The sequence below is a fragment of the Monocercomonoides exilis genome, assembly GCF_001643675.1.
Source record: "Monocercomonoides exilis strain PA203 chromosome Unknown scaffold42-869251, whole genome shotgun sequence".
In the NCBI taxonomy this organism is placed as follows: domain Eukaryota; phylum Preaxostyla; order Oxymonadida; family Polymastigidae; genus Monocercomonoides; species Monocercomonoides exilis.
The window spans coordinates 74,373-100,104 of record NW_027150587.1 but is presented as its reverse complement, the minus strand read 5'-3'; the positions used below and the strand labels follow the sequence as shown (position 1 = coordinate 100,104).

General features: G+C 36.4%; 6 protein-coding genes across 6 annotated transcripts; 2 read left to right on the top strand and 4 right to left on the bottom strand.

Annotated features, from left to right (window-relative positions):
• Nucleotides 1–4,749: 4,749 nt before the first annotated feature.
• MONOS_13419 (uncharacterized protein) lies at nucleotides 4,750–5,622 on the top strand (the record flags this gene model as incomplete). The annotated part of the gene is made up of 4 exons (XM_067866118.1): nucleotides 4,750–4,832; nucleotides 4,907–4,977; nucleotides 5,058–5,552; nucleotides 5,615–5,622. 4 exons carry the CDS (start codon nucleotides 4,750–4,752, stop codon nucleotides 5,620–5,622), a joined length of 657 nt encoding a protein of 218 aa, XP_067722250.1.
• Nucleotides 5,623–7,044: 1,422 nt separating this feature from the next.
• Nucleotides 7,045–8,716, bottom strand: MONOS_18012 (uncharacterized protein; the record flags this gene model as incomplete). The annotated part of the gene is made up of 4 exons (XM_067870991.1): nucleotides 8,654–8,716; nucleotides 8,487–8,514; nucleotides 7,934–8,424; nucleotides 7,045–7,809 (listed from the first exon to the last, which is right to left on the bottom strand). The coding sequence occupies exons 1-4, from the start codon at nucleotides 8,666–8,668 to the stop codon at nucleotides 7,045–7,047; spliced, it is 1,299 nt and encodes a 432-aa protein (XP_067722249.1). The 5' UTR covers nucleotides 8,669–8,716.
• A 1,894-nt stretch (nucleotides 8,717–10,610) lies between these two features.
• On the top strand, nucleotides 10,611–11,363 carry MONOS_13420 (putative na+-driven multidrug efflux pump; the record flags this gene model as incomplete). The annotated part of the gene is made up of 1 exon (XM_067866120.1): nucleotides 10,611–11,363. One exon carries the CDS (start codon nucleotides 10,611–10,613, stop codon nucleotides 11,361–11,363), a length of 753 nt encoding a protein of 250 aa, XP_067722248.1.
• Nucleotides 11,364–12,978: 1,615 nt separating this feature from the next.
• On the bottom strand, nucleotides 12,979–18,387 carry MONOS_13421 (uncharacterized protein; the record flags this gene model as incomplete). The annotated part of the gene is made up of 1 exon (XM_067866121.1): nucleotides 12,979–18,387. One exon carries the CDS (start codon nucleotides 18,385–18,387, stop codon nucleotides 12,979–12,981), a length of 5,409 nt encoding a protein of 1,802 aa, XP_067722247.1.
• A 111-nt stretch (nucleotides 18,388–18,498) lies between these two features.
• Nucleotides 18,499–22,653, bottom strand: MONOS_16325p2 (uncharacterized protein; the record flags this gene model as incomplete). Its single annotated transcript, XM_067869241.1, has 1 exon — nucleotides 18,499–22,653. One exon carries the CDS (start codon nucleotides 22,651–22,653, stop codon nucleotides 18,499–18,501), a length of 4,155 nt encoding a protein of 1,384 aa, XP_067722246.1.
• Nucleotides 22,654–22,894: 241 nt separating this feature from the next.
• Nucleotides 22,895–24,817, bottom strand: MONOS_16325p1 (uncharacterized protein; the record flags this gene model as incomplete). The annotated part of the gene is made up of 1 exon (XM_067869240.1): nucleotides 22,895–24,817. One exon carries the CDS (start codon nucleotides 24,815–24,817, stop codon nucleotides 22,895–22,897), a length of 1,923 nt encoding a protein of 640 aa, XP_067722245.1.
• Between the last annotated feature and the right edge of the window lie 915 nt (nucleotides 24,818–25,732).

Genomic DNA, 25,732 nt, shown 5'->3' with positions numbered 1-25,732 from the left:
TTTAAAGAACTGCATTTAAAAAATCGCTTTAGATTTATGAATTTATTTCAAAAATATTTCAAAAACGTTTGAAACAAACCTAATTCAAGAATATCAAAAATGGATTGAAAAAGGAAATAATTAAATATTTGATGGTAAAATAAAAACAAAAATTAAAATCTAAAACAAAAACAAAAACAAATACACACACAAAAACAAATTCAAAAACAAATTCAAAAGCAAATTCAAAAACAAATTCAAAAAGAGAGAAAGAAAAAACAAGAAAATTAATCGTTGCTAAGTTCTATTTTTCAAACAAACTATTCTTTAAAATTGTTATTATTCCAAGAGAAGATGTTTAGTTTAAAAATAATAATCTCAAATGAACATAAAAGAAAAAAGAACGAATATCTTTCTCAAAGACAAATGAAGAGGAAATATTTGTAAATTGAATATTCCTCAGCAATACAAAAAATAATCATCCAATTGTTGAATTAGAAAATAAGAAGCACAACTAATATAGAATTTGCAATAGCGCAGCCTAACTATGCAATCTTCATATCCTCCTTCTTCCATCTTTTCAATCAACTTTCTTATCATTGCTTTTCGTTCTGCTTCATCACTTTCTTTTTCCGTCTTTCTCTTCAATCTGCAAATAAGACCAATGAAAAAATACATGCATCTTTCAATTATTGAACATATTCCAATTAAATTGTCTATTTCCTCCAAAATAAGTTCAACAGCTCCACTTGCGAGCAAGTAATCAATCTTCACGGCTCTATTTATTACTGCTGTTTCAAATACACAAATGCATTCTCTGCTAATTTCTCTGAAATGATCCCTTGACACTCCAAATATTTTCATAATAGAACTGAAAATCTCGATATATTCTTCATTCCAAGATTTGCACGTGTTGAAGAAAAGCGTAATTGTATGGGCCCACCTCTTTATAATGATCGCTTCTTTCTTTTCTTTTCCTCTTTCCTCTCTTTTTTCCACTTTCCAATCAACAGACTTTGAAAGCTCATCCAATTCTCTTACTGCTTCTTTAACAAAATGCAGCTCTTTCATTATTTCTCTTTCCAAATTTCTCTCATTGTTTAAATTTTTAACCAAAAATTCCATAGCCGATTGATAAGCAAGATGAGTGAGATAGTGATGTTCCTGATGATATTTAATGAGCTCCTTGATCTCTTTCACGCACTGTTCTTTTTCTATTTTCTAAAAAAAACGAGAAATAAATTCAAAAACGTCAAAAATGAAATAAAAATTCTCATACACCATATCCAATTTTGTTCAATGTCATCAAAGCCATTTCCGTTTCCTTTTGAGTTTCCTCCTTTTCTTCTTTGTTCAATGAAGCATTCAGAAGGCAAGACATACAGATACTAAGTAATTCAGGTTGATTGTCATCATTTAGAGAAATATAGCATTCGCAAAGATCAACAAGAAGCTTTTCGTTCTTTCTTTTTCTTTTCTTATGTTCGGAAGAAATCATCTTTTGAACTCTTTTTTTCAATTCAGAGTAATAAAATCCACCATCACGTATATCTTTAAATTCTGTGAAATATCCAGTACTCTTTAACAGCATGAGTGCGTTATTCACCGAAAGTTTCTTTTTTTCAATCATTTCAAATATTTCATTGAACAGCTCAACCGTGAAAACAGACTTGAATTCTTCTTTGTCCATTCTTTCCATCACTTTGTTCATTTCAATGATTTTCTGTCTTTGATCTTCCTCGCCGCAATCTTCAAGTTCATTCAGCAATTCTTCAATGAAAAACAAAGAAAGAAATCCAATCAATAAGAATTCGATGAAACAGTGAATATAAACCATTGAACTTTTTTGTGTTGTCTGTCTCCTGAATTTTTGAAAATTTATTGCATTCAGAAAACAAAGAGATCTTAATCATTCACATTCAAAACATTTATATTTGGAAATATAAAATATGTGTAAAATTTAAAATTCAATACAGAAATAAAAATATCAACACTCTTATCGTTGCTTTTTGCATTTGTATTTTTGGCAATCAATAACTAAGAAAGCGTGAGTTTAAAAGATTGATTTTTTTGTAATGGATTCAATGATCATATTTTTATCTTTGAAATGGAATATTTATCCACAGATTGAGAAAACAGCAAGTGAACGTTACCTATAGAACTAGAAATATTATTTTTTGTGAGGAGAGGAGGCAATGGCATTAATGAATTGAAAATGAAATTCTATTTTATAATTTATGAAATTGGATGGTCAAGGGGAATACAACAATTTCATCAATAGCACAAAAAGACATAATGCATGTAATTTTTATTGTACTATATGTTGTGAAGATATTTCCGTCTGTATCCTTTCCAAAGTGCAGGAACATGAGTTATTGTTGGAATGGCCAATCTCCGCTTTGGAGGGGAATGTGATGAGAATGGAGCAGATTATTATATAGCAATTAGGATATAAATGAAGTTACGCAAGACACATGATTTTCATTATATTTTATTTGGTGGAAGAGATGAAAAAAACTTATTCAACTGTTTTTTTATTGAATGAAGACAAAAGAGGATGGAATTCCTCTGAAAAATAAAATCTTCAAAAACTGATATAGAGTTTGGAATATAAAGCGATGGAGAAGCTTTTTTGGCAAGGAAAATGACTGGCAATATCGAGGGAAGGATATTAATCACAAAAAAAGGCAAGGATTCAACGAAAAAAGGAAAACCCAAAAATATCGGTTTTATTTATAAGGTTTTCCTGTTTTTCGGACTGCGCCAGGCAGGCATGGAAAGCGACGAATTTCTATTTCTGATTCCGCTTTTGCTTCAAAAGAGTGGAGAAACGCCAACCACGAGACATCCAATTATCGAGCATTTTTTAGCTATCGAACAACATTAGGACCGATTTTATTTGGATTTCATTCTTCGAAGGGACTGCCATATTGAACAAGCAAGGCGATTATCATTCGAAGTTTGCTTTCTTCGACGTCACAGGCAACTACAGAAAAATACAGAATATTTGTGTCAACCTCTTCAAGCGCAGCCATCCAAAGATTTTATTGTAATGCTCCATTTGCGTGGCATCGATGCGGAGTTGATTTGCTGGGACTTTGTTGCTTTGTTTTTGGTTTGATGAAGCGTTTGCAAACGTTAGACAAGACAGCCATGTTTTCTCAGACGAACATCGAGAATGAACAATTTCTGTGAAGACTGTTTAATGTGCTTATTTCTGGTTGTTATGCTGTTGGCCTGTATTTATCTTGCATTGCGGCTTCTATTAGAAATGGCTTTTAAAAATGGGGAATTCTTCAAATTCTGCTTTCAACCGAATATATTCTCTGGAGCCGATTGAGTTCACTCTGCTTTTCGACTACCTGCAAGTCGTCTGATGTGTTATTGTATTCCTTCGTCTTCTGGAGAGTTGCAGCAATTATTGAATCAGAGGCATTTTTTTAATGTGAGGGTGCTTCCACAGCGCGTTGTAGCTAATGCAATGAGACGGGGAATTCAATTGTTTGTCGGCTTGAGAAAGCAGCGGTGGTGCAAGAAAAGCAAAAGAATGCTTTGATCGGTCCCAGGACAAGGGAGATATTTGTTGCAGAAGCAGAACTGTAGAGGAAGGAAACGAATGAGAACAAATGAAGAAAAAGAGGGAGAGGAAGCGATATTGGAGAAAAGGGGAGAAATGGAAGAAGGAGAAGACGAAGGAAAAGTTGAAGAAGAATTAATTAAAAAAAAGAATGAGAAAATGATGCAAATGAGATGAATAGAAAACAGAAAATACGTGAAGAAGTGCTTTCTGATTTAATAATTCTTTCTTCAAATTCTTCTCCTGCGACATTTCTTCACTTATCTCTTCTTCCTCCTCCGCTTTCACTTCGTCTCGAATAACTCAATCACGCATTGCAATGACACATCAACACCCAAAGCAAAGCAGAGAAGAAGAAGAAGAAACAAAAAAAATTTTTTTATTTGAGATAATAACAAAGTTTTCTGTCACAACTCCCGCATGCAGAAAGAATCAAAGCATTTCTTCTTTTGAAGCTACGCTCAAAAAAAGCCAGGCAACAAGCAATTGAAAATACGTTCACAGAAGGAGATGCTGCAAGGCAGGAAGATAGTCTTCGAACGACAAGCAGAATAGTCACTTAGTCAGCATCTTTTGTTGAGCAAAGCAACGAATATGATGCCAGCGATGAATAAGAAAGATGAAGGAGAAGAAAGAGAGGAGTGCATCGTATTACCATTCCATAGTATTCATTTCGATTTGATGCGAAAGGATTGAATTGAAGGCGAGAACGCAAGAAGAGGAAAAACATGGATTTGATTTTGCTATTTGCATCTTTTTCTTTCCAACAATTGGTTTTTTATTTCTCAATTTATCTATTGTCTGTTTCTTTCTATCTTTTTATCTTCATCGACAATCATGTTTTGATGTTTTCGAAGCGATTTCAGTCATTCATGACAAAACATTCCAATTGCCTCAAATGCATTTCACAGAATCGTTTTTGATTCAACGGCAAGGAAGAAAATTCTGTGTTTAGCTATGAAATTTAATTGTGGTGCCTGTTCACTTTTTCAAAAAAAAAAAAAAAAAAATACTTTTTAATTCTCAACAAAAACAGAATTTGATTATCCATTTCACCAATACAAACAAGATAATAATTTTCTTTTTATGAAAAGGAACAAGAAACAAACTTTTGAGCATCTTTTCAAACTTTATGATACAAGAAATCATAATGTGAAAAGCCAAAAATGACTTATATTAAGGTAAATTGATCAATGGGCAATTCTATTTTCAGTTCTTTCCGAAAAGCACATGCGGTTGACACTGCTTCCGCTTTGCTTTCTGATGCAAGTACATCGTATGTGCTTATTCATTTTCCTTCTTTTTGAAGTACTTTGCCTGTTAAATTGAACATGACGTTTTGGCAATTAGAATGAAAGCGGGCTCTGATAACAAGATCGAAGATGAAACCCAAGAATCTCCAATTGCGTCTAAGTTTTTGAGTTTGTTCACCTTCACTTTTGATTTAACTGTTGTGATATTTTGTGTGTTTTTATGAATTTTATTTTAAAAATTCTTTCAGAATTGTTTTCTGAGCTGGAAGATTGCGATGAAATTGAACAGAAAGTTAAAATACTTGAAATGAACGAAATGATGGAAAAGATGCAACAAAAAGAATTCTATTCTGTTTTCACAGTAGATCTGTTCAATAGAATGGATCAAATGATTGATGAAAAGAAACTTTCGATGGAAAATACAATTTTGATATTGAAGAATGTTGTATATTGCAAGGTGTTGAAATTTCCGTGGTTTTCTAGATTTCAGCGAACTTCTTTGGATGAAAGATTAAAAAAGATAATCACTGATGAAGAAAAGAAAAAGGAAGGGAAAAATGAAAAGCTTCTGGTTGATCTCTGCGAAAGTTGTATTATATTGGGGGAAATCTATCAAGAATTACCAAAAGAAATTAATATTATTTGCGTTCATTATCTTCTGAAAGCGGCATTGGACAAGGAGGAAAACGAAAAGGCTCAAAAAGAAGTGGAAATTGCTTTGATTGGGTTGAACCATTTAAAAAGTTTTGTATGAGCACATATTATTCATTTTTGATAACATTTTTTCCTCGCAATTTTTAACAAGGATCTTGAAACTGAACTTTTCCTCAATGAGATCAAGGAGATCATCGAATATCATCAGGAACATCACAATCTGACACGAATTGCCTATCAATCAGCTTGGGAGTTTTTGGCATGCAGAATACTCAAAGGTGAACTCATCAAAGGAGTTATTGTGAATGAGCTACATTTCGGAAGAGAGGCAGCAAGAGAATTGGAAGAACTATCAAAATTTGTGGATTGGAAGAGATAGAAGGAAGAGAATGAAAAGAGAAGAAAAAAGACAAAAGAAGAGCTTGATTTGATGAGATGGCTTGAAGCACTAAAGCAATATTTATTCAAATGCCAATTGTGGAATGAAGAATTAAATGGGATTTTAAGCAGCATTGCTCAAGTGTGTCGAGCATCAAGGGACAATTTCATGAAAATACACGAGACATGCCTTGATTCCTTTCTAAATGCGTCCGATGGAGAAGTTGTCACAGTTGGTGATTTGCTGAGCGGAGGGGCTGTTGATGCTGTTTTGGAGGAGATCCAGCGACCAACATTGGATGACAAATTGGTAGGCGAAAGCTTGATGTTTTTTATGAACATGTTAAAAAATGCAAAAGAAAAGAGTATGTTTAAAAAGAAAGAAGCGAAAAGAAAGGCAGATAATATGAAGTTGTTGGAAAAGATGGAAGAAGAGGGATATGAAGATACCATCTTTTGCTTTAAGGGAATGTTGTATTTTCTTTGGATGAATTATCAACATAGAATGGCATGTGATGTTTCATACTATTTTGTTAATGTTTGAGTGAATGAAACATTCATTCTTCTTTTTTTTTCTCAAAGTTTCAATTTTTCTTTCTTTTCATTTTTTAAATTTTCTTTTTATATATTTATTTTTTATTTATTCTTTTTTTCTTTTTCATTTTTTTCTATTTCACAATTCAACAAGTTTTCATGTTTTTATTGAAGAGTTCTTTCGCTCCATCAAATGGAAGCAAAGTGGTTGTGAAAAAATGAATTAAATGATTGTTCAATTTTCGTTTCTCTTCTGTCTTTCTTTTCCTCTGATTAATTTGTTCCATCTTTCATCAAAATTGTTTATTGACTATTTTCATAAGTATCTCCCCACGTTCGTCATTTAATTTCTCTTTCAAACTTTCTTTTTTTTCTGTCAAATTTCTTTTGTATTTCCCATTTATTCTTTGACATTGTCATTGTGAATTTTAAGGATTGTTTGCCTCCACTTTATCCATTCAAATTTGTAAAATGCTAACTTTGATAAGTAATTCTTGACTTCTTTTTTTTTTTTTTTCCTGTTCATTTTGTTCCATTTTGAAGTTATGAAAAAATAGCTTTTGAAAAAACATTTTAAACTTGCTGAATTGTGAAATGAAAAAGGAAAAAAGAAAAAGAAAAAAGAAAAGAAAAGAAAAGAAAAGAAAAAAGAACAATTGTTTCATTTACTCAAACATTCACAAAATAGTATGAAACATTACATGCCATTCTGTGTTCATAATTCATACAAAGAAAATACAACATTCCCTTAAAGCAAAAGATGGTATCTTCGTATCCTTCCTCCTCCATTTTTTCAAGCACCTTTCTTTTTGCTGCCTTTCTTTTCGCTTCTTTCCTTTCATCATCCTCTTTTTTCAAACGATTTGAAATATTGAAGAAGAATTCCAAGCTTTTAATTGTAATTTTGTCATCCATTGTTGATTTGTGAATCTCCTCCAGAAAAGCATCAACAGCTCCTCCGCTCACTAACAAATCACCAACTGTCACACTTCTATTTCTTGCTGCTTCTTCTAACACATAAATGCATTCTTTTCTTATTTCTCTGTGATTATCCTTTGCTATTCGAAATACCCGAACAAGGCTGTTAATTAGATCAGCAAAGTCTTCATTCCACAATTTGCAATGGAAAAAATAAACCCACAATGTTTCAATCCATTTCATTAAAAGAAGCTCTTCTTTCGTTTCTTTTCCTCCTTTCCATCCTTCTTTTCTCCTCCCATCAACACATTTCGAGAGTTCTTCCAGTTCTTTTGCTGCTTCTCTTCCAAAATGCAGCTCATTCACAATAATTTCTTCCAAACTGTTCTCAAAGATTATTCTTTTTATTAAAAACATCCAAGCCGATTGATATGCGATTCGTGTCAGATTATGATGCTCCTTATGATATTCGATGATCTCCTTGATTTCATTCAAATACAGTTCTCTTTCCACGTACTATGCAAAAAATAAATAAATAAAATAAAATAAAGTGAAGAAAAAAAATCAAAAAAATAAATTTTAAAAAAATGAGAGAGGAGGGGGGATATTAGTCTCACAATTGGAAAAGAAGTTTTCATACGCAATATCCAGCTCCGCTTAATGCAATCAAAGCCACTTCCACTTCTGTTTGGGCATCTTTGTTTTCCTCTTTGTTTGATGAAGACTTCAAAAGGCAAGGAACGCAAATTGAAAGCGAGTTTGGCGGGAAACAAAAGTTAAGAAAAATGAAGCACTCAAAAAGGTCAACAAGAAGCTTCTCTTCCTTCTCTTCTTTTTTCAGTTCTTCTTCAATAATCATTTTCTTAAATCGTTGATTCAATGAAGATTCATAAAAACCGTAATTAAATACATTTTTCAGTACATTCCAACATCCTATGCTCTTCAGCAACACAAACGCATTTTCCAAACATATTTCCTTTTCTTCAATCATTTTGTCCATTTTGTCGAACAGTTCTTTTGTGAAAATTAAATTGGAATCTTTTTCGTTCATTTCAATAATCATTTCATTAATCTCTTCGATTGCCCGTTTCTGCTCATCAGCTGAGTTGCTGCTCAACCGGGAAAATAATTCTTCAAAAAACAAAGAAAGAAATCCAATCAAAAAGAATTCACATGCAACTGCAATTGCACGCCATTGAACTTTTTTGTGTTATCTATATCCTGCATTTTTGAAAAAACATTGCATTCAAAAAAATACAAAGCGATTTACATCATTCACATTGAATTCGAATGTGTTTGGATAGAAAAAAGTTGCACAAATTTAACCCAAAAATAATCATGAAAATACAAGAATTCACACCGTAGCTTTTTGCATAAATATTTTTGAGTTGGAATAAAGGAGAAAAGCAACGCTTAATCTTTTTCAAGTTTATTGTTATGGATATTCGGATCATCAGATTTGAAAGAACACAAATTTTCTTTCCAAAAATGAGAGATCGGTGAGCGAACTTTTTGCTAAGAATAGGAGATTTTATTTTCAACACTGAAATGAGATAGCGTTAGCAAAGTGTCGATGATGGAATTGGACGAGATGGTTTTTTGTTAAAAACATCTTTGAAGGAAATTCATTTTCCAAAATGACATATGAAAATTGTGATGGATGCGTTTTTTTATCATTCTTGTTCGTTGAAAAGATGATTTTATAAATATTTTTTTCAGAGTCCAAGAATCCGAAAAATTATACAAATGCACTTTATTTTGTTTTTCTGAGCAGAGCATCAGAAGAGTACTGGATTTCGAGATACAAGCAGAAGATATGAATTGAAGATTTTTTGTATTCATCTTGAACAGGGGGGTGGAAAAGCAAATTCGATTTCAAAGCATATGGATGAGAGCGAAAAGAAATGACAGCAATTGAACAGCACTTGGAAAGAAAAAATGAAAAGATATTTTTTTTTTCGAAAAATAATAGTGGATGAGAAGATCGAAAACATGATATTTATGTGAGAAAAAAGGATGTTGGAGAAAGGGGCACTGAGAAATAAGGGAAAAGGAGAATGGCAGCATTGGTGATTGAGCAATCTTCTTCTTTTGCGAAAGGGAGAGCATGTGTGTTCTTTTGAAAAATTCATATAATCAACGCAAAACAAATTTCTTTTTTGATAATAATCATTTTCCCATTACAATTAACAGCATTTTTTGTGTTGAGCGTCATTCACGGGGACAATCCATTTCATGCAGATTTTTTGCAGCTTATGTGATTTCTTCTCCTTCTCCTTCGATCTCTTTATCGACGATATTTTTTAATTTGGTTGATGGAAAGAATATCTTTATCGTGTTTGAGAATTTGCTGTTTGGACAGCCATCATATTCTCATGAGGCAACATAAAATAAATCTACCTTCTCTTGCTGCTATTGACTATTATGAAATTCAAATCTGTTCATTTGATCTGCATTTTCTTCAGATGAATCTTTTTCGCCTCTGTCACCCAGCTCGCCCAAAGAGCATGGTCGAACTCATTTCATTTCATTTCTCTTTCAGCTTCTATTTCTTCTTTTATTCTTTCTTCAGCAATGCCATTGCAAGAATTTGGTTTGCAAATGCTGTTATTATGTTGCATTCTGATCATTTAGCATCCGTTTCTTCTTCATGTTCATATTCTTCTTCATATTCTTTTTTGTTCTCCTCATTCATCTTCACATTTTGTGCCTTTATTTATTCTTCTTTTTTCAATATGTTATGAATCTTGTCACTTCCATAACTTATCTGAACTCTGCAAAGTTTCAAACAACCGCGAAAGTAGGAATAGATTTTGAGTGCTATTTTTTTTTCTCAAAACAATTGGAAGAGAAATGAAAAGCACAGAACCACTTGAAGAAGAAGAAGAAGAAGAAGAAGAAGAGATAAAAATGCGAATTACAGAAAAAAATGTCAAACAATCGGAATAGATTTGGTCTTTCGACTGACATACATCGCTTCTGCTTTTTTTGTTACAAACGCCTGGCTTTGTCATTTTGTTTGAATCATTTCGATTTCAATTATAATTCAAAAAGTGATTTGCATTTTTTGATCAACAAAACCATTCAATAGATTTGTGTGCTCGTTTCTTGCCCTTTGCCTGAAAAGTTCTCAAATCAACAAAGAAGTGAAATTCGATTTATCCTTCATGAGAATTTTGAGAGCTTTCAAAACTGTGAACATTAGACTTTGGGCAGCAATATTCATTTCAATGATTTTGCCAACAATTTATCAAACAGTCAGAATCTTTTTTCTTGGAGAGTTACCGAGCGATTCGGGGGTGAATATTGCAAGCCAAATGTCATGGGTGAATTTGTTTTATGAAGTGGCCCAGGAAGCCTTGATCCTTCCTCTTTTCCATCTTTTGGGAAAGTCATTGAACGATTCGAAAGAGTTTGCAAACAAGGTCAGAACAGGAATAACTGTCACAGCAGCGGTTTATGTTTTAGTGTCCATAATTTTGGTTTCTGCTGCAAAGCCTCTTGTGGTTTTCATGGCGCAAAATAATGAACTTATTGATGTGACAGTGACATATGTCAGAATAGAAACTGTTGGAGGAATCTTTTCAACGCTGTGGAGGTTTATTTCACTTGTTCTTGTGACATTGAAAAAGGAAAAATACATGTTCATCTTGCTGATTATTCAGATGCTGTTAATGATCATTCTGGACACATTTTTGGTGAGCACTTTGAAAGTTTCATTGAATATTGGAGTTAACGGAATTGCCATTTCGAATATCATTGTCAATTTTGTCATATTTATTGTTGCATTGCTCTTGTTGAGAGGAGAAAGCATAAGCTTCTTTGTGAAAACCAAATGGAATTTTGGTTTGCTGAAGGAGTGGCTCAGTGTTGGGAAGTATTCCGGTTTGGAATCATTATTAAGAAATGTCGTCTTCATGGTGATGGTCATCAGAATGGTGAACATTGTGGCTGAACAGGGGGTTTATTGGGTTGCAAACAATTTTATTTGGCAATGGTTGCTAATTCCTTCGCTGGCTCTTGCAGATGTTGTGAAAAAAGAAGTTGGAGAATCTGAGGATAATATCTGAGCGAAAACTTTCGGGTATTTGTGCATGGCCACCCTATTCGCCTTGTTATGGCTGGTGAGCATCCCTTTGTGGAAGCTGTTTTTGCGCTATGTGTTGAACTGTTCTGAATACATCAAAGTCTTCAATGTTGTGCTCATTGAAACAGGCTTCTACGTCAAATTCATATTCAACTCGACAGTTTTCGACAGCACGTTTTACGGCTTGGGGAAAACAGGATATATGCTAATTCAATCAATATGCATTGATGGATTTTATTATGGAATTCTGTTTATTCTTTATTTGACTGGTGTGTACAAGCCAACATTGAACGGAATATGCTTGATGTTTGGCATTGGAATGGGATTGGATTTTGTACCGACATTTATCCTGTATGTGAGACTGCTTGTGAAAAAAGGAATAAAAATTGATTTCAAATTACAATAACATTCACATGACAGCCATGATCAATTGCAGTTGGCACCTTATTTCAAAAATCACACTTTCATTAGTGTTTTCATCAAACAATAACTCTTTTTGGAAATTCTGGCAAAACAGTTTCTTTTTTTCGATTCGTGGAGAATGACTGTTATTCTCTTCCAACCTATTTTTCAAGAATTTCAAAAAGGATTATTTTTTGATCAAAACACTCATGAAAGTGTGATTTTCGAAAGTAAGTTGCCAATTATTTTTTTTTTCAAAGAACTAATTTTTTTCTATTTTCTTTCTTTTTTTTCCAATATTTTTATTATTTTCTTTATGTATGTGTATGTGTGTTGTTTTTATCAACGATGATTATATGTTTTTTATCTTCATTAAGTATTTTCTTTGAAAAGATAAATTTTCACTTCATGATATTTGCTTGAAGTTGTCTATGTTTTTTGAAATAAACATAATTAAAAAGATACAAAGCTTTTCGATTGTTTGTTTATCGAATTGAACAAATTAATTATCGAATTTTCATTCTCAATTACAAAAATGAAACCAAAATGAATTGTTTTTCACTTCGTTCCACTTTCTTCAAACAAAATAATTTTCAAAAAATTTTGAAGATATAAATCGATTGTCAAAGAAAAAAGCCTCAAAATGCAAAATTGAAACAGTTTGCTTCGAGTTAAATGAAAATTTCACTTTCCAAACAAACAAATTGAATATTAACTTTGAAAATTTAATTTGAACTTGAAAATAGAATTATCTTTTAAAAAAATGCAAAAATAATTGACTTCAAAGGTGAAAAAGAAAAAAAAAACTCATTCTTCACTCCCAAAAAATGTCTGATAAAAATGAAGAATATTTGAAAGTTTTGAATAGCTGCTCCAACAAAACACTCAAGCCAGTTTTGTAATAAAGTTGAAAATAGAATTTGTAATACTGGATAGATTAATAAAGCAAAAAATTGAACGAATAACAAATAATTGCAGAAAACTTCAGAAATGATTGAGAATCAAGAATAAATACTAATTTTTGATGAACAATTCTCATTTTACATAAGCATAAATTGAAACAATGCCCAGTAACTGTGCTTCCAATAAACCAAGAGTGTGTGTACATAATCAGACACACATTATTTACTCAAATCGAATATTCATTGTTTTTTTACTCTTCTTTTAAATCTTTTTGATATGATCTCTCCTCACATTTATTTCATTTTTTCATTTTTTTCATTTTTATTTTCGGGGATGTTTCCTTTCCCAACAATTATAATGTCTTTGTGTTCATCAATTAAAACACACTCCACTATTCTGCTGTCTCTTCGAGCAAAGCTTTCACCTCTACCTTCTCTGCTTCCCCTTGCATAGCACAGCGCATCTGAAGCTGTCAGTATTGCTGCATTCGCTGGAAATAATCCAATGAATTCTCTCTTCATTTCTGAAAGTGACATTCTGTCTGGCATCTGAGCCAGCACACTTGTTTCCACCATTCCTTTCAATCGAGACCCTTCAACTTTTTTCATATTCGGTCTCTCTCCATTCACGATCTTCTGGCCTGCCACCTCCCCCTCAAAATCCCCAAACGGGATCTGCAGAGTCAGGCACTCCCACAACATCATCCCAATTGAAAATGCCACAGAGCTCTTTGTTGCTCCCAACTTCTTGTTCATCAGTAGCTCAGGAGCCTTCCACCTCATGCACTCTTTTTTGAAGGCATCCTCGTCCTCAAAGGCAGACGAGGGAAGAGAATCTTCATCATCACTTGCAGAAGTCACAACCGTTGATGAAGAAATGGATGAAAAATCTGAGTTATCATCTGACAATAAGTCTGAATGCATCACAATGCAGATCACCATGTGTTCGGAGAAAAGAACAATGTGAGGACTCAGATTGTTCAATGATTGAAAAGGACTTTCCATTTCATCAAATGAATGGAGAGCCCCATTCGCCACCCAAAACAGGATCTGAGCAGCTGTCTGCTCTCTTTGCTGAAGACTTCCAATCGCCATCTCCTTTGTCTTGTTCCTTCCATGAAGAAGCATGAACAATGAATCCCTCAGATCCACAATCAATTTCTCATGAGGCGATGAACAGGCCATTGCATCCACCAGGTTCGACATAGAAGAGGTGGTGGGGCACATGCTCTCTGATCGAACAAAAGTGGTATCTGTGTCTGAAGTGTCTGTTGTTGAAGTGGATGAAATGGACGGAGATGGAGTTCTCTTCTTTGTCTCTTCTTCTTTCTCATCTACCTTTTCTAACATCCATTGAGGAATCTTATCTGAGTCTCTTCCAAGGATATATTCAGTGGATCCACTTTCAGATAGAAGATGCTCTGATGATTCTGAGTGCTCCATATTCGTCTCATGTATTCTCTTCTTGATCCTTTCTTCATTCTTCTTCTCTGCCTCCCTCTCTGCTCTTCGCCACTGCTCCTCCGGTGACATCTCCATCGTCACCATCTCAAACGCTTTCGGATCTTTTCTGATGTTGTCATTCACAATCTCTCTCAGATCTTCTGCTTCATTCTTCACCTTCTTCCATCGAACAGCCAGAACAATGGCAACTATAAGAACAATCAACAAAATTATTACCAATACAATTATTAAAACTGTTGAAGAAGAACCATATCCTTTTCCACTTTCAACAGTGATTTCGTCTGTTTTTGCTTCGGGTTCGCTTCTGTTCCTCAGCACAGCTGCAGAAGTGAAGGAAGGAGCATCTGACGTTCCAAACAGAATTCTCACTGAAATCTCTGCTTCATTGGGAGCTGAATTAATTAAGTCTGAATTGATAAAAGAGAAGACATATGTTTCCAACTCAAATGAATCCTCTTTGAAATAAAACGTAGTGATCGACTTTTCATCACCAATGGACACCACAAGCTGGAACGAAAGATTGCACGGAAGAAGCAACGAACCCTCAAAAACAATCTTTGCCGAATCAATCTCTTTTTCCATTTTTGCGGAATCCAAAATGGGAATGAAGAATGGAGAAATTCGTTCACCTGCTATCCCATCTAATTTGCAGTCATCGCTCAGAATCCAAAGAGATGAGTTATCCTTCACTCCATCTCCTCCTTTCAAGCTTACAACATTCAACACTCCGGAATCTGAACAGTGAACGTTTCTTCGAGCCGATGCGTATCCCTCAATATTGGGATTGTTGTCGAGAAATTCTCCTTTTGTTATTTCGATACTTCCACCTGACACTGACAACCCTCCAACTGATGAATTGGAGATCGTTGTGTCTTTCATGAAGGCGACGCTTTGCTCGAAGTTAACAAGAGATCCGTTCCATCTGCAAACAGCTGCCAAATTCTCATTCGTTCGATTCTCTTTTGAAGCTCCCAATTCTCCTTTGAAAGAACACGAATCCATAAAAATTTCAGAACAAGAAAGCAAAGATATCATCATTCCTTTCTCAACTTGTGACAGAGAAAGAATAACAGAGTAATTCGACAAGCTCACATTTCTTCTGTTACAGATACAAATCATCGGACTATTTCCTCTGCAAGATGCGTTGGAGACAATACATTCTGATAAAGAAGCACTCATTGAGATTCTCTGCACTTTGTTCTCAGCTCCATCCAAACTGAGGATGCTCTTCTGGCTTTCCACATTCTTTATTTCCACTTCCTTCATCGAGATGCTTTCGCATAACACAACAAACAGATCTCGAAGTGATGTCACATCTATTAAAGAAACTGAACGAAATTGACACGCTCCTTTTTTGAATGTGCACAGAGTCGTTGCATCAATTCTTTCGATTGAAACTTGACTGAGCAACAACATTCCGCCTTCCATCCGGATAAGCTCATTCAAAGAAGCTTTTGTATTAGCATTCTCCGGCTTGAATGTAACATCGGCAATCAGCATGTTTCCTTCGTCAATTTCCAGAATTGTTTCGTGATTTGATGAAAATGAGTCTGCAAACAGGAAGTCGACTGATTCAAGGCGATTTCTTCCTTTTGCTTTAATCAATGTTAAATCAGCTGCAGTAATTGCAGATAAAACAATTAGCTTAGCTTTTATGAAACTCTTCGATTGGATGGTGATATCATTCAGCTCAACTTCCTTTTCAATCTCGCTTTGCTCGTCAATGGCTACAATCCTCAGAAAGTCTCCCACAAGATGGCCAACACCATATCCAAGGGATAAGCAAGGATGGGTGCTTGTACCACACTGCCTATCATTCACTCCTCCTTTTCCAAAAATGTTCGAAACAACAATCGTGGCTGACTGGTATATCGTGATCAGATCCATCAGATCAACAGGCTCGGAGAGCGTTGGGTCAATCCCATAAATTGCATTGAGACGGATGAAAGAATCTGCCCTCAAATCCATTGCAAACTGTGTCTCGTTGATTTGATTCGAAATATTTGTGCATTCAATGAAAATGTCTCTTCCAATAAATGCCTCGTTTCCAGAAAATGTCACATTTTTGAACAGAAACAGCAATTCTCCTCTTTGCAAAAACTCCAAATATTCTCCGCCTCCTCTTCCGCGAGCAGCGGAGCAAGAGCATTGAGCAATTCGTGTCTCTTCCACTTTCAGTGAACCATCTAAGCTCAGCAAAGAGAAAAATGAACCTCCTTTCTCAGACGAAAGAGCTTTGCACGACTCGATCGAAGAATTTTTCACGGTCATTTCGATACAACCACTGTTGCTGCAATCGCTCATGCAAACACACGGTCCATCATCAGCCCTTGAAACTGAAAAGAAAGTTGATCCGTTAATTCCAATTGTTGTTTTCGCGTTATTTCTCATTGCTACGTCTTCATCCTTCACATTAATAATGCTTCCACTCTCGATTGTGGATGAAAGAATGCTCAGTTTGTTCACGCTGCATTCACATCCATCACACACATCGAAAACACCTCGTTTTGTGTGGACTCTCTCCACCTTCAGATAATCAACATTCAGCTCTCCTTTCACCATTTCCACAAACAAGTAGTTTTGCGCAGTATTGCCCGCGCTTGTTAAAGAAAACCAACAATCTTCAAAAGACAAAGTGCCTTCTTCATTTTTCACAATGACTTTCTCTCCATTTTCACAAATAAACTCTGCTGAAAGAATTATCCACGAAAATGTCAGCGTCTTGCTATTTCTTATCAATCCTTTGCCTTCTGCTGGCTCCTCTTGGTTCACAGCCAACGTTGAATGGCTGGTTTCCACTTCAGTTGTTGTTCCAGAGCATATCTTGAAGTTAGAAAGAACAAAGCTGTCCTTCAAAACTGTTTTGTTGTGAATTATTATCTCCTTCTTTGTCTCACTTCGATCAATTTGTTGTATCCCCTTCCAGAAAGAAAAGCATGGATCATCTTCACTTCCACATCTCTTCACATCAAAGCCAAGTGAAGAGATATATATTTGGGAACTTGAATAGCCCACAAGAAATCTGAAGAAGTCAGTGCAATTGCAGGAATCATCATTCCCCACAAAAAGGTTTGTTGTATTTTCCATTGAAGAATAATCAAACATGAATGAAGATGACGTCACTGTTGAGTTCAAATCAATCGACAAAATGAAAATATGCTCCCCAATTCTCGCCTTGTTGGCTTCCAAAGTGATTGCATCAAAAACAAAAGGAGAGGAGCTTTCTGAATCTGTGCTGTCAACAAAAAGAAAACCTCCTTTTCCAATTGTCGATGAGCATTCACAGTTCTTTCCTGTTGTTCGGTTGAGAATCAATTGCTGCTCTGCTTTCAACGAAATTCGAAGTGCTCCCCCTTCTTCCCCATTCTCTGTCTTGGATCCAAAAATATTGCATGCTTCAATTACAGCCGAAGAAGCAGAAATAGGCGTGAAATCAAACTTCGCATCTTCAATTGTACAACGAATCAGCGAAAATGTTCCTCCATTCACAGAAATCAGAGAATATGAAAGTGTGCCTTGCTGTCTCGCTAAAAATGCACAATCAATCAAATGAAGCATCCCATTTTCAGGAGAAGAAGATATCAGAACTTCACGATTGGTGCTGAATTCAGATGGCAATGAGAATTTTACAAGGAAAAATTGAAGATTCTTCGAATTGGCAATTATCGCAGAAGAAGATCCAGAACCAATTATTTCAGAAACAAAATCAAGTTTTGCATGCTTTTCAGAGACTGAAGATTTGACCTCGAAATTGGACAGATCATATTCATCTTGAATGACAACGTTTGATCCGATCCATATAATTCTGTTCGGAGAACTCAAATTTGCGTTTTTCACACCTCTCCAGAAAGACAAGCAGGGATAACTCAAACTGCCACATCCCCTCACTTCAATGCCATTTTGTTCAACAAATACCTCATCCGATTCGTATTTAACCAGAAACAGAAGCAGATCAGCTGCTTCGCCATCAAATAGCGTGCTGTCCATGCCTTTCATATCCACTACAGATGCTCCATTTTCATCAAATAAATCAAATATGAAGCGACTGTTATTAACTGTTTGATTCAGGTCAGAGCAGCTGATAAACAAATCCCTCCCGCACCAAGCATTATTTTCGATAAACTCCATTTCTCCAAATTTGAAGTTGTTTGTGGAATCATCACTTAAACAAAGAAAAATGCCTCCTCCTCTTCCGCTTGTCTCATTGGCTTCACATTCACTTATTTCAACGTTTTCCATATCGAATCTATTCTCGAAGGCAAGCTCACATTTGGCAACACCTCCATCATTGTTGATCGATTTGCATCTCAAAAATTCACATCCTCCAGAAATTGAAGTCTGCTCAACATTCTAAAGAACAAATATTCCTCCATCAGAAGCAGAGCAATCAGTAATATTTGCAGCATTGATTTCAAAACTTTTACCTTCAATTTCCTGGATCAATCCATCTCCTTCAGATGTAACATGAGACGCATTCAGATTATTGATGGACATTTTCCCTCTCTCCATACGAGCAATTCCGAAGCTCGACAGAAAAGTCATATGTGAAAGGGCAACGCTCTCAAAATGAATCTCTCCACCTCCTCCAACAACGATCCAAAGCTTTCCAGCTTCTTCAGAACCTTCACTCCCTCCAAATTTGCAGCTTAGTATTGTCAGTCGTCCGCCATTCATCCGAATAACTCCAACGTTTCCTTCTGCAGGAGAGGCAGGAAGTCTGAAAACAAGTCTGTTGAGCAGAAGCACTGTTGGTGTTAGGTCATCGACTACATTGAAAAATCCGTTGCTTTCGATTCTCAGCTCAGATTTATCAGCAACCCCACGGATCGTCAGCGACTTCCCATCTCTTCTCATCTCCCCAGAAACCCAGTTGTAGTTGTTGATCTGGACAGTCGTTTGGTTCTCTTTCAGGTTGCTCATCCCAACTTCCAATCGATCGCATGGATTCGCATCGCTTCCACAGTTTGGCAAAGTGCTTTTTCCTGCCTCAACAAAAATAATATCTCCTGTTCCAGAAAACAAATATTTCTTGATTGAATAGTCAATAACTAGGCTTTCAACCGAGTCCATAACCCAGAAACTTTGCTCGGGCGTGTTCAGTTCGTCGATTGTTCCAAACCACAGATCTTCTTTGATCAGAGTTTCTGGATTCCCGCAAAGCAGCAATAAGTCATTTCCCTTTGAAGCAAGATTTCCTGTGAAAGTGTTTGACTTCATCGAATACTGTGCATTTGCATCGTATTTCAGGTGCAGCCCTCCTCCATATCCCTGTGCTCCCAGTGCTGTGCAGCTCTCCACTCTGTTCAGAGTGAATATCAGCTCTCCTCCATCCGACACATTCAATGCCCCCATCCCGCCAAATGGAATCTCTCCTTGGCACATATCTTTTGAAAACACGCAGTTGCTGATCTCCACTCGCTTTCCTTGCCCAACAACTCCTGAAAAGACTGAGCCATTCCCGCTGTTGCGAGTCACGTTCGACAATTCGCTCGATGCAATTTTCATTCCACATCCTTCCCCAATCGAAATAATACTGCCACTTTCCAGTGATGAGCCATCGACTTTTAGCTTTTTGATGTCGGTTGAGGATCCATCACTCAAGTGAATAAGCCCATGTGAAGTCTGGCTCTCAATCCCTTCAAAAGTGCATCCTGCTATGAATAATAATGTTCCTTGTCCGCTCAGCTCAACGGAAGCAACTCCTCCAAAATCAATTATTTTCAGCTCAAATTCAACCAAATGCACTTCACCTCCTGTTGCACAAAGAATGCTGAATTGAATTGCATCACTTTCCACTTGCCTTGTCGCTGAGCAATTAGAAACTCTCAAAGTTAATTGTTCGCACAGAATTAAACACAAACGAGGAGTTTCAACGAAGGTCGAAGGTAACGAAAATGAGATATTTGAAATCGATGCATCTGCTGCTGTTTCGATTAATCCATCACTATCCACACTTCCGTTGCTGCAGACAAAAATTGATGTGCCTTTTGTTGTTGCCAAAATTGAAACAGAACACGAGGCAAGCCTTGTGCAGCTGTCCAACTGGAATGATGGAAGAACCACAGCAACGCCTTGCTCTTGCACTGATCCAAATTTCAATTCCACAAGTCTGCCAATTGAATGGCAAGGTGCAAATAGAAATCCGCATCCTGAGTGATCGTATCCTCCATCTTCCTCACCCACAACATATCCGCTTCCTGAAAACGAAGTCAGAAATGCAGCCAAAGGAATCGCATATTCTCGATTGCAGGAGATTCGCTCATACCCCATCAAATCCGTTTTGTCCATCCCCCTCCAAGCTATTTGGAAGTTATCCGCTCGAACTGCTTCAGTCAAGTTGTTGGCGTCCACAAATATGTTGTTTCCTTTCCACGCTTTGCACTCAAAGAATGTCAGGTTTTTCAGTGAATAAATTCCATTATTATCTGTAATATGCAGATATATCCCTCCTCCAAATCCTCTTCCTCCATTTAATTCTTCACTGCTTGGCACACAACAGATGTTGAATCTGGTGTTCTTCACAGTGACATCCATATTCCCCTGTTTCTGGACAAACAAAGCTCCTCCTTTCAGCTCGTTTCCGTCTTCGCATGATGAACTTATTTGGCATCCGTCAATCACAATCTCGGAGTCTCCTCCAATCGCGTTTGAGTAAAGCAGTCCACCATTTCCGTTCTTCACGGTTATTCCGTTGAATTCGCAGCTCTGCATCGTGAACGAACTTCCTCCCTCAAACAAAAACAGACTCTCTGAAAATGCAATTTTATTTGTTTCTGCAACAACAACAAAACCATTTGCAACAAATGTTCCACTACTTATTCTTGCAAAGATATAACTGATTTCGCTTCTCTCTTCAGAATTAATTCGTGAAAATCCACAACTGTTCAATATCAGGCTATTTCCGTTGCATTGAATCAAGGATGTTCTGGAGTTGAGCGACAATGGCAATGCAAACGTGATATTCGTGATTGTTGCTGGCTGAGTTGCAACTATTAATGAGGGAGAATCTGTTGGAAGTGGAGGAGAAATCACAATTCTTGTGTTCTTTTGCGCACATTTCACTTTCCATTCTCCAGACGTCATTTCTGTTTCTTCGCTCCAAACAAATGAAGGATCAAGAAAAATGTCTTTGTCCGATAAAGAAAAACGAAGATTGGCTGTGAATGCGATTGTTGAGCATGGAAAACCGGAATGGCCACATCCACTGAAATCTCTCTTGTTGTTTCCTCCAACGACTGCTGGCAAAGGGAATGGATCAAAAAAATAAAGAGCCAGAGGGATTGCATAATTATCATTTCCATTTTCGAAGCCCATTGCATCATCGTATTCTGCTGTGCTTGTAGAGATCGTCACATTCACTTTTCCAGAATTCACCAAATCTGCCAAATTCCCCTCATCAAAAAACATGTTGTTTCCTCCTTTCGCTGCATGGTTTTTTTCAACTCCGCTCATAAAGCTGACTGAAGAAATCGAATAATCATTGAACTGGCCAGCAGCCTTCACAAACAACCCTCCGCCACATCCGCATTGAGTTCTTGTTTCACTTGCTCTGCACTTGGTGAATGATGTGAGTGTTTCTTCTTTTCCGATACTCAGCTTTCCGCTTCCAGCAAACGAAACATATATCCCTCCTCCACAACCCGAGTAAGCCAAACAATCATAAAACGTTGATTCACAAATCTCAACAATATTTCCAGTATTCACCACAATATTCATTGCACTTCCATTTCCATTTGCAAGCTCGACAGATTTCATGTTGATTTTTGCCACTTTCACTGTTTTCACACTTTCAATCGATATGGGGGACTTTCTGCTGCACACAATTCCTTCCAGCGTTGAATTCTGAAGAGTGAGCGAACCTCCGTTTGTGCATTCAATTATTCCTTCATTTGATGTGGCAGTTGTATTCGAAATGTTGCAAAGATCAATAATCAATTGCCCGTTTGTGTGTGAAATCATCAGCGGTGCTTCTGCTAATTTGAATCCTTTCACCACAAGCGACTTCACTATGCTTGTTCCACCAGTGCTGACAACAAATCCAAAAGACAATGTTGTGTCTGACATTAGCATCAGCGCACAGTGTTCAGACGAGAAAGATCCTGACTGCACCAGAAATAGAGTTTCTCTTCCAGACAGCGAACTCGGCAAATAAAACTTGATGCTCGAAAAAGAAACTGTCGCTCTGCTAACAATCATCCCGTCTTGATTTTTTTGTCGAATTGTTGTTAACGATGAGCTGTGTCTGAGATCCAATCCCTCTAACATTTGTGGAGCCATCGAACAAAAATATCTCTCGCGAAAGGGTGGAACTTCCATCAACAACAATTGACATTCCACTTGATGTTTTGTGCTGCAGAAACACATAATCCACTGTTGAGCATTGCTCGTCAACAAATCCACACATGTACCAATCTCGTTTATTCGTATTTCCAACATAAAACTCGCTCGGTTTGCTTCGGAGAAAAAGAACAAGAGGAATCGCAAACGAACGATCACCATTTTCATACCCGCACAGATCAGTGAGCACGTTCAGTTGAGGATTGAACTTCAACCGCTCTGCATTGATCACTTGGCTGAAGTTCGCCGCCTCAATAAAAATGTTGTTTCCGAATTGCGAAGCACGACAGTTTGTGAATGTCATCTTGTCAAAGACAAAATCATTGGCCGAGTTCTCCAATTTCAGAAATATTGCCCCTCCAAATCCGTTGTTTCCTGCTCCCTGTGAGCCACAGTCAGCAAAAGTCAGCTAATCAATTTCTCCAAGTCTCGCTTTTGAGCCAGGTTGCATTATAATGGAAATGCATCCTCCATTTCCATTCTCGCACTTGCACCCGGAAAACGAGATGTTATTCAACTTCAATGACTCCTCATTTGTTGGGTTGCATTCAATGACTCCTCCATTTCCTGAGCTTCGAATGACCTCTGTGAAGCGTGTATTTGATATCTCGGAAAAAGATGAAATTGGAGCTTTGATAAATTGAGTACTTATTTTCAAAGAAGACACAATACAGGAATCAATTGAAATGCTTCCGAAAGCAATGTCAAACAATAGATTGCTAAAAGAAGTGGGCTGAGCTTTCACCGAAGTGATGAGAAGATGCTTCAGGTGAGCTGTCCCAGATGAACCAGAAATAGATAATATCCCAACTGTTTCTGATGCAGTGTTGTGGTCAATTGTCAATGAAGATGCACTCAAAGATCCGGTATTGATAGTGAACAACATTAAGGAACTTGACAGCATGCTTGTCCGAATGACAGTCTTGTCTGTTCCATTTCCAATTATTTTGACTTCGTTTCTGTTGATGGATAGCACAGAAGATGGAGCAAAGGCTGATTCAAGCAGTATCACTCTGCACTCCACATCGTTCCTCACCTTTCCAAATGCATGCCCAATCGTTCTGCACGGAATTGAGTCGTTCATCCCACAAAGTTCTTCCATGTCGTTTCCATTCTCATGAACATATCGGGTCAGAAGCATCACCTTTACAGGAAGCCATCCATTGTACACTTCGCCATCCGCTGTGCCGTTGTACCAAACTCGCTTTTCTATCGTCGTAGAAAAAGATTCAAAAAATGGATTGTTATTTACTACTCCTCCATTAATATTCACATCATTTCCCATTCCGTTTTTTGCAATGTTTTTGTGGAAAAAGCAAAATTTAATGAAGGATGTTCTAACAGCCTGGTCTGAAAGTCCATCGAAGCACATTCCTGTTCCTCCATTGCGATTATTCTGAATGGTTGTTCCATCTAAGGTGTTGAAAAGAAAAACGTTTTCTGTGATTAAAAGTGTTGAGAGGTTAATGTTCGGAATAGGCTCATTTATAAATATGCATCCTGCAGCGACTCCAGCAGAATTCTTTTCAAATTGACTGTTTGAAAGAATGAAGATTCCTGATGGTGGAAGATATTTTGGGCGTAAGTAACATACCATTCCATGAGAACCAGAAATGGAGCAATTTTCAAAAAAAAGATATTTGAATTGTTCGCTAATCCATTGCTCACAACTGCAAATAGCTCCTCCATGGCCCGAACTGCATTTGCTAAAATTTGATGCATTAATGAAAACACTTGCTATTTTGTAAAAATACAAAGCCCCTCCATGAGTCCTATTCCCTGGATCTGTGTCATTCAAATTATCGAAAAGACAAAAGCTAATGTTAGCCGATGCATTAACACCACCAAAACAAATAGCTCCTCCATTTTCTTTTGGGGATGCATTTTTCCATTCACACCAAACAAATGAATGCTCTCCTCCATCTGGAATGGATATCCTTTGCAGAGATAAGGGACTTTCTTCAGTTCCATAAAAATCAGTGTTCGATGATCGATTACAAGAACTGAATGTGTTGTTCAACGAAGTTAGTGATGTGCGAGGGCAGTTTACAGATTGAAATAGCCCTCCATCATACACATTACTTACAGAAAAGAATGAGCAGTGGCTGATTGACGTGTAATGATGTGAAGAGGGGGTTGTAAAAGGATGATGAACTGAATACGCTGCTTGGTTATTCGTCATATTTTCAAATGCAGAATATAAAGCAGAGACACTAGTGACACCTTCTGCAAAAAGAAATGGTGCAGACGAAGTCGTCATTGAGGAAAACGAGCAATGAGATATCGACAATAGCCCGCAGCAAGCACCTGAAGTTGGCAAATCGGATTCCATCAAGGGAGGAGCAATAAATGTTGGCAAGCTACAGCAAATACTGATATTCAACAAGCTTGTCGCGCTCTCGGACAAGGAGATTGGGCTTGAACATATTGTATCTTTGAAATGAATTGAACACTGAAAAATATACAGAGATGATTCGCAAATGCATACGAAAATTGGATCAGCAGAATAATGATAAATGTTGCAGTGAAATGTCGCTAACGACGAATTGTCCAGTGTGAAATGCGAAAGAAGAGCATTTTGCGAATTATTCTCTTTTTAAAGATTGAAATTTATTTTTGAAAAATACATAAACGCACATATTTCAAAAAAAATCTTTATGAAGATTAAAGACACACTCGCATTGCTGATGTCTGGACCTATGTTGATTTGCAAATCAAAAAAAACATTCAACACCAGAAACTGCTCACTATCTTTGCAATCTGAAACAGATGCAAAGCACAATGTTAGTCCAAAAAAAATACAGCATAGCAATCTCATTAACGGCCTCCACCGGAAATCCGCAACAACAAATATTCTCAATTTCTTCGAAAACTCTCTATTTCGATATATAAATATGGGATAATTGATTTTTTTCAAAAAACGTGATTCACATGATAAATCACTTGTGCAAATAGACAAGAAAGACAACGTCGGGGAAAAAAAGCGATCACATCCATTTATGGCAAATGGGTATGATACGACCAGTGAAAATTCATATCAGAACGATTTCATTTTCATATTCCTACCAGGAAATCATTAGTGCACAGAAGATAAAGTCTATTTTTGTTAATAAATTTGACTTTGAAGAAACTTATAATTTATCAATTTTTGAATTATGATAGAAAAATTATTTTCGTATTGAAGCCCTAATATCTTTATAAATGAAGTTAAAATGAAATTTCTTTTAGGATAAACCCTAATTCATTG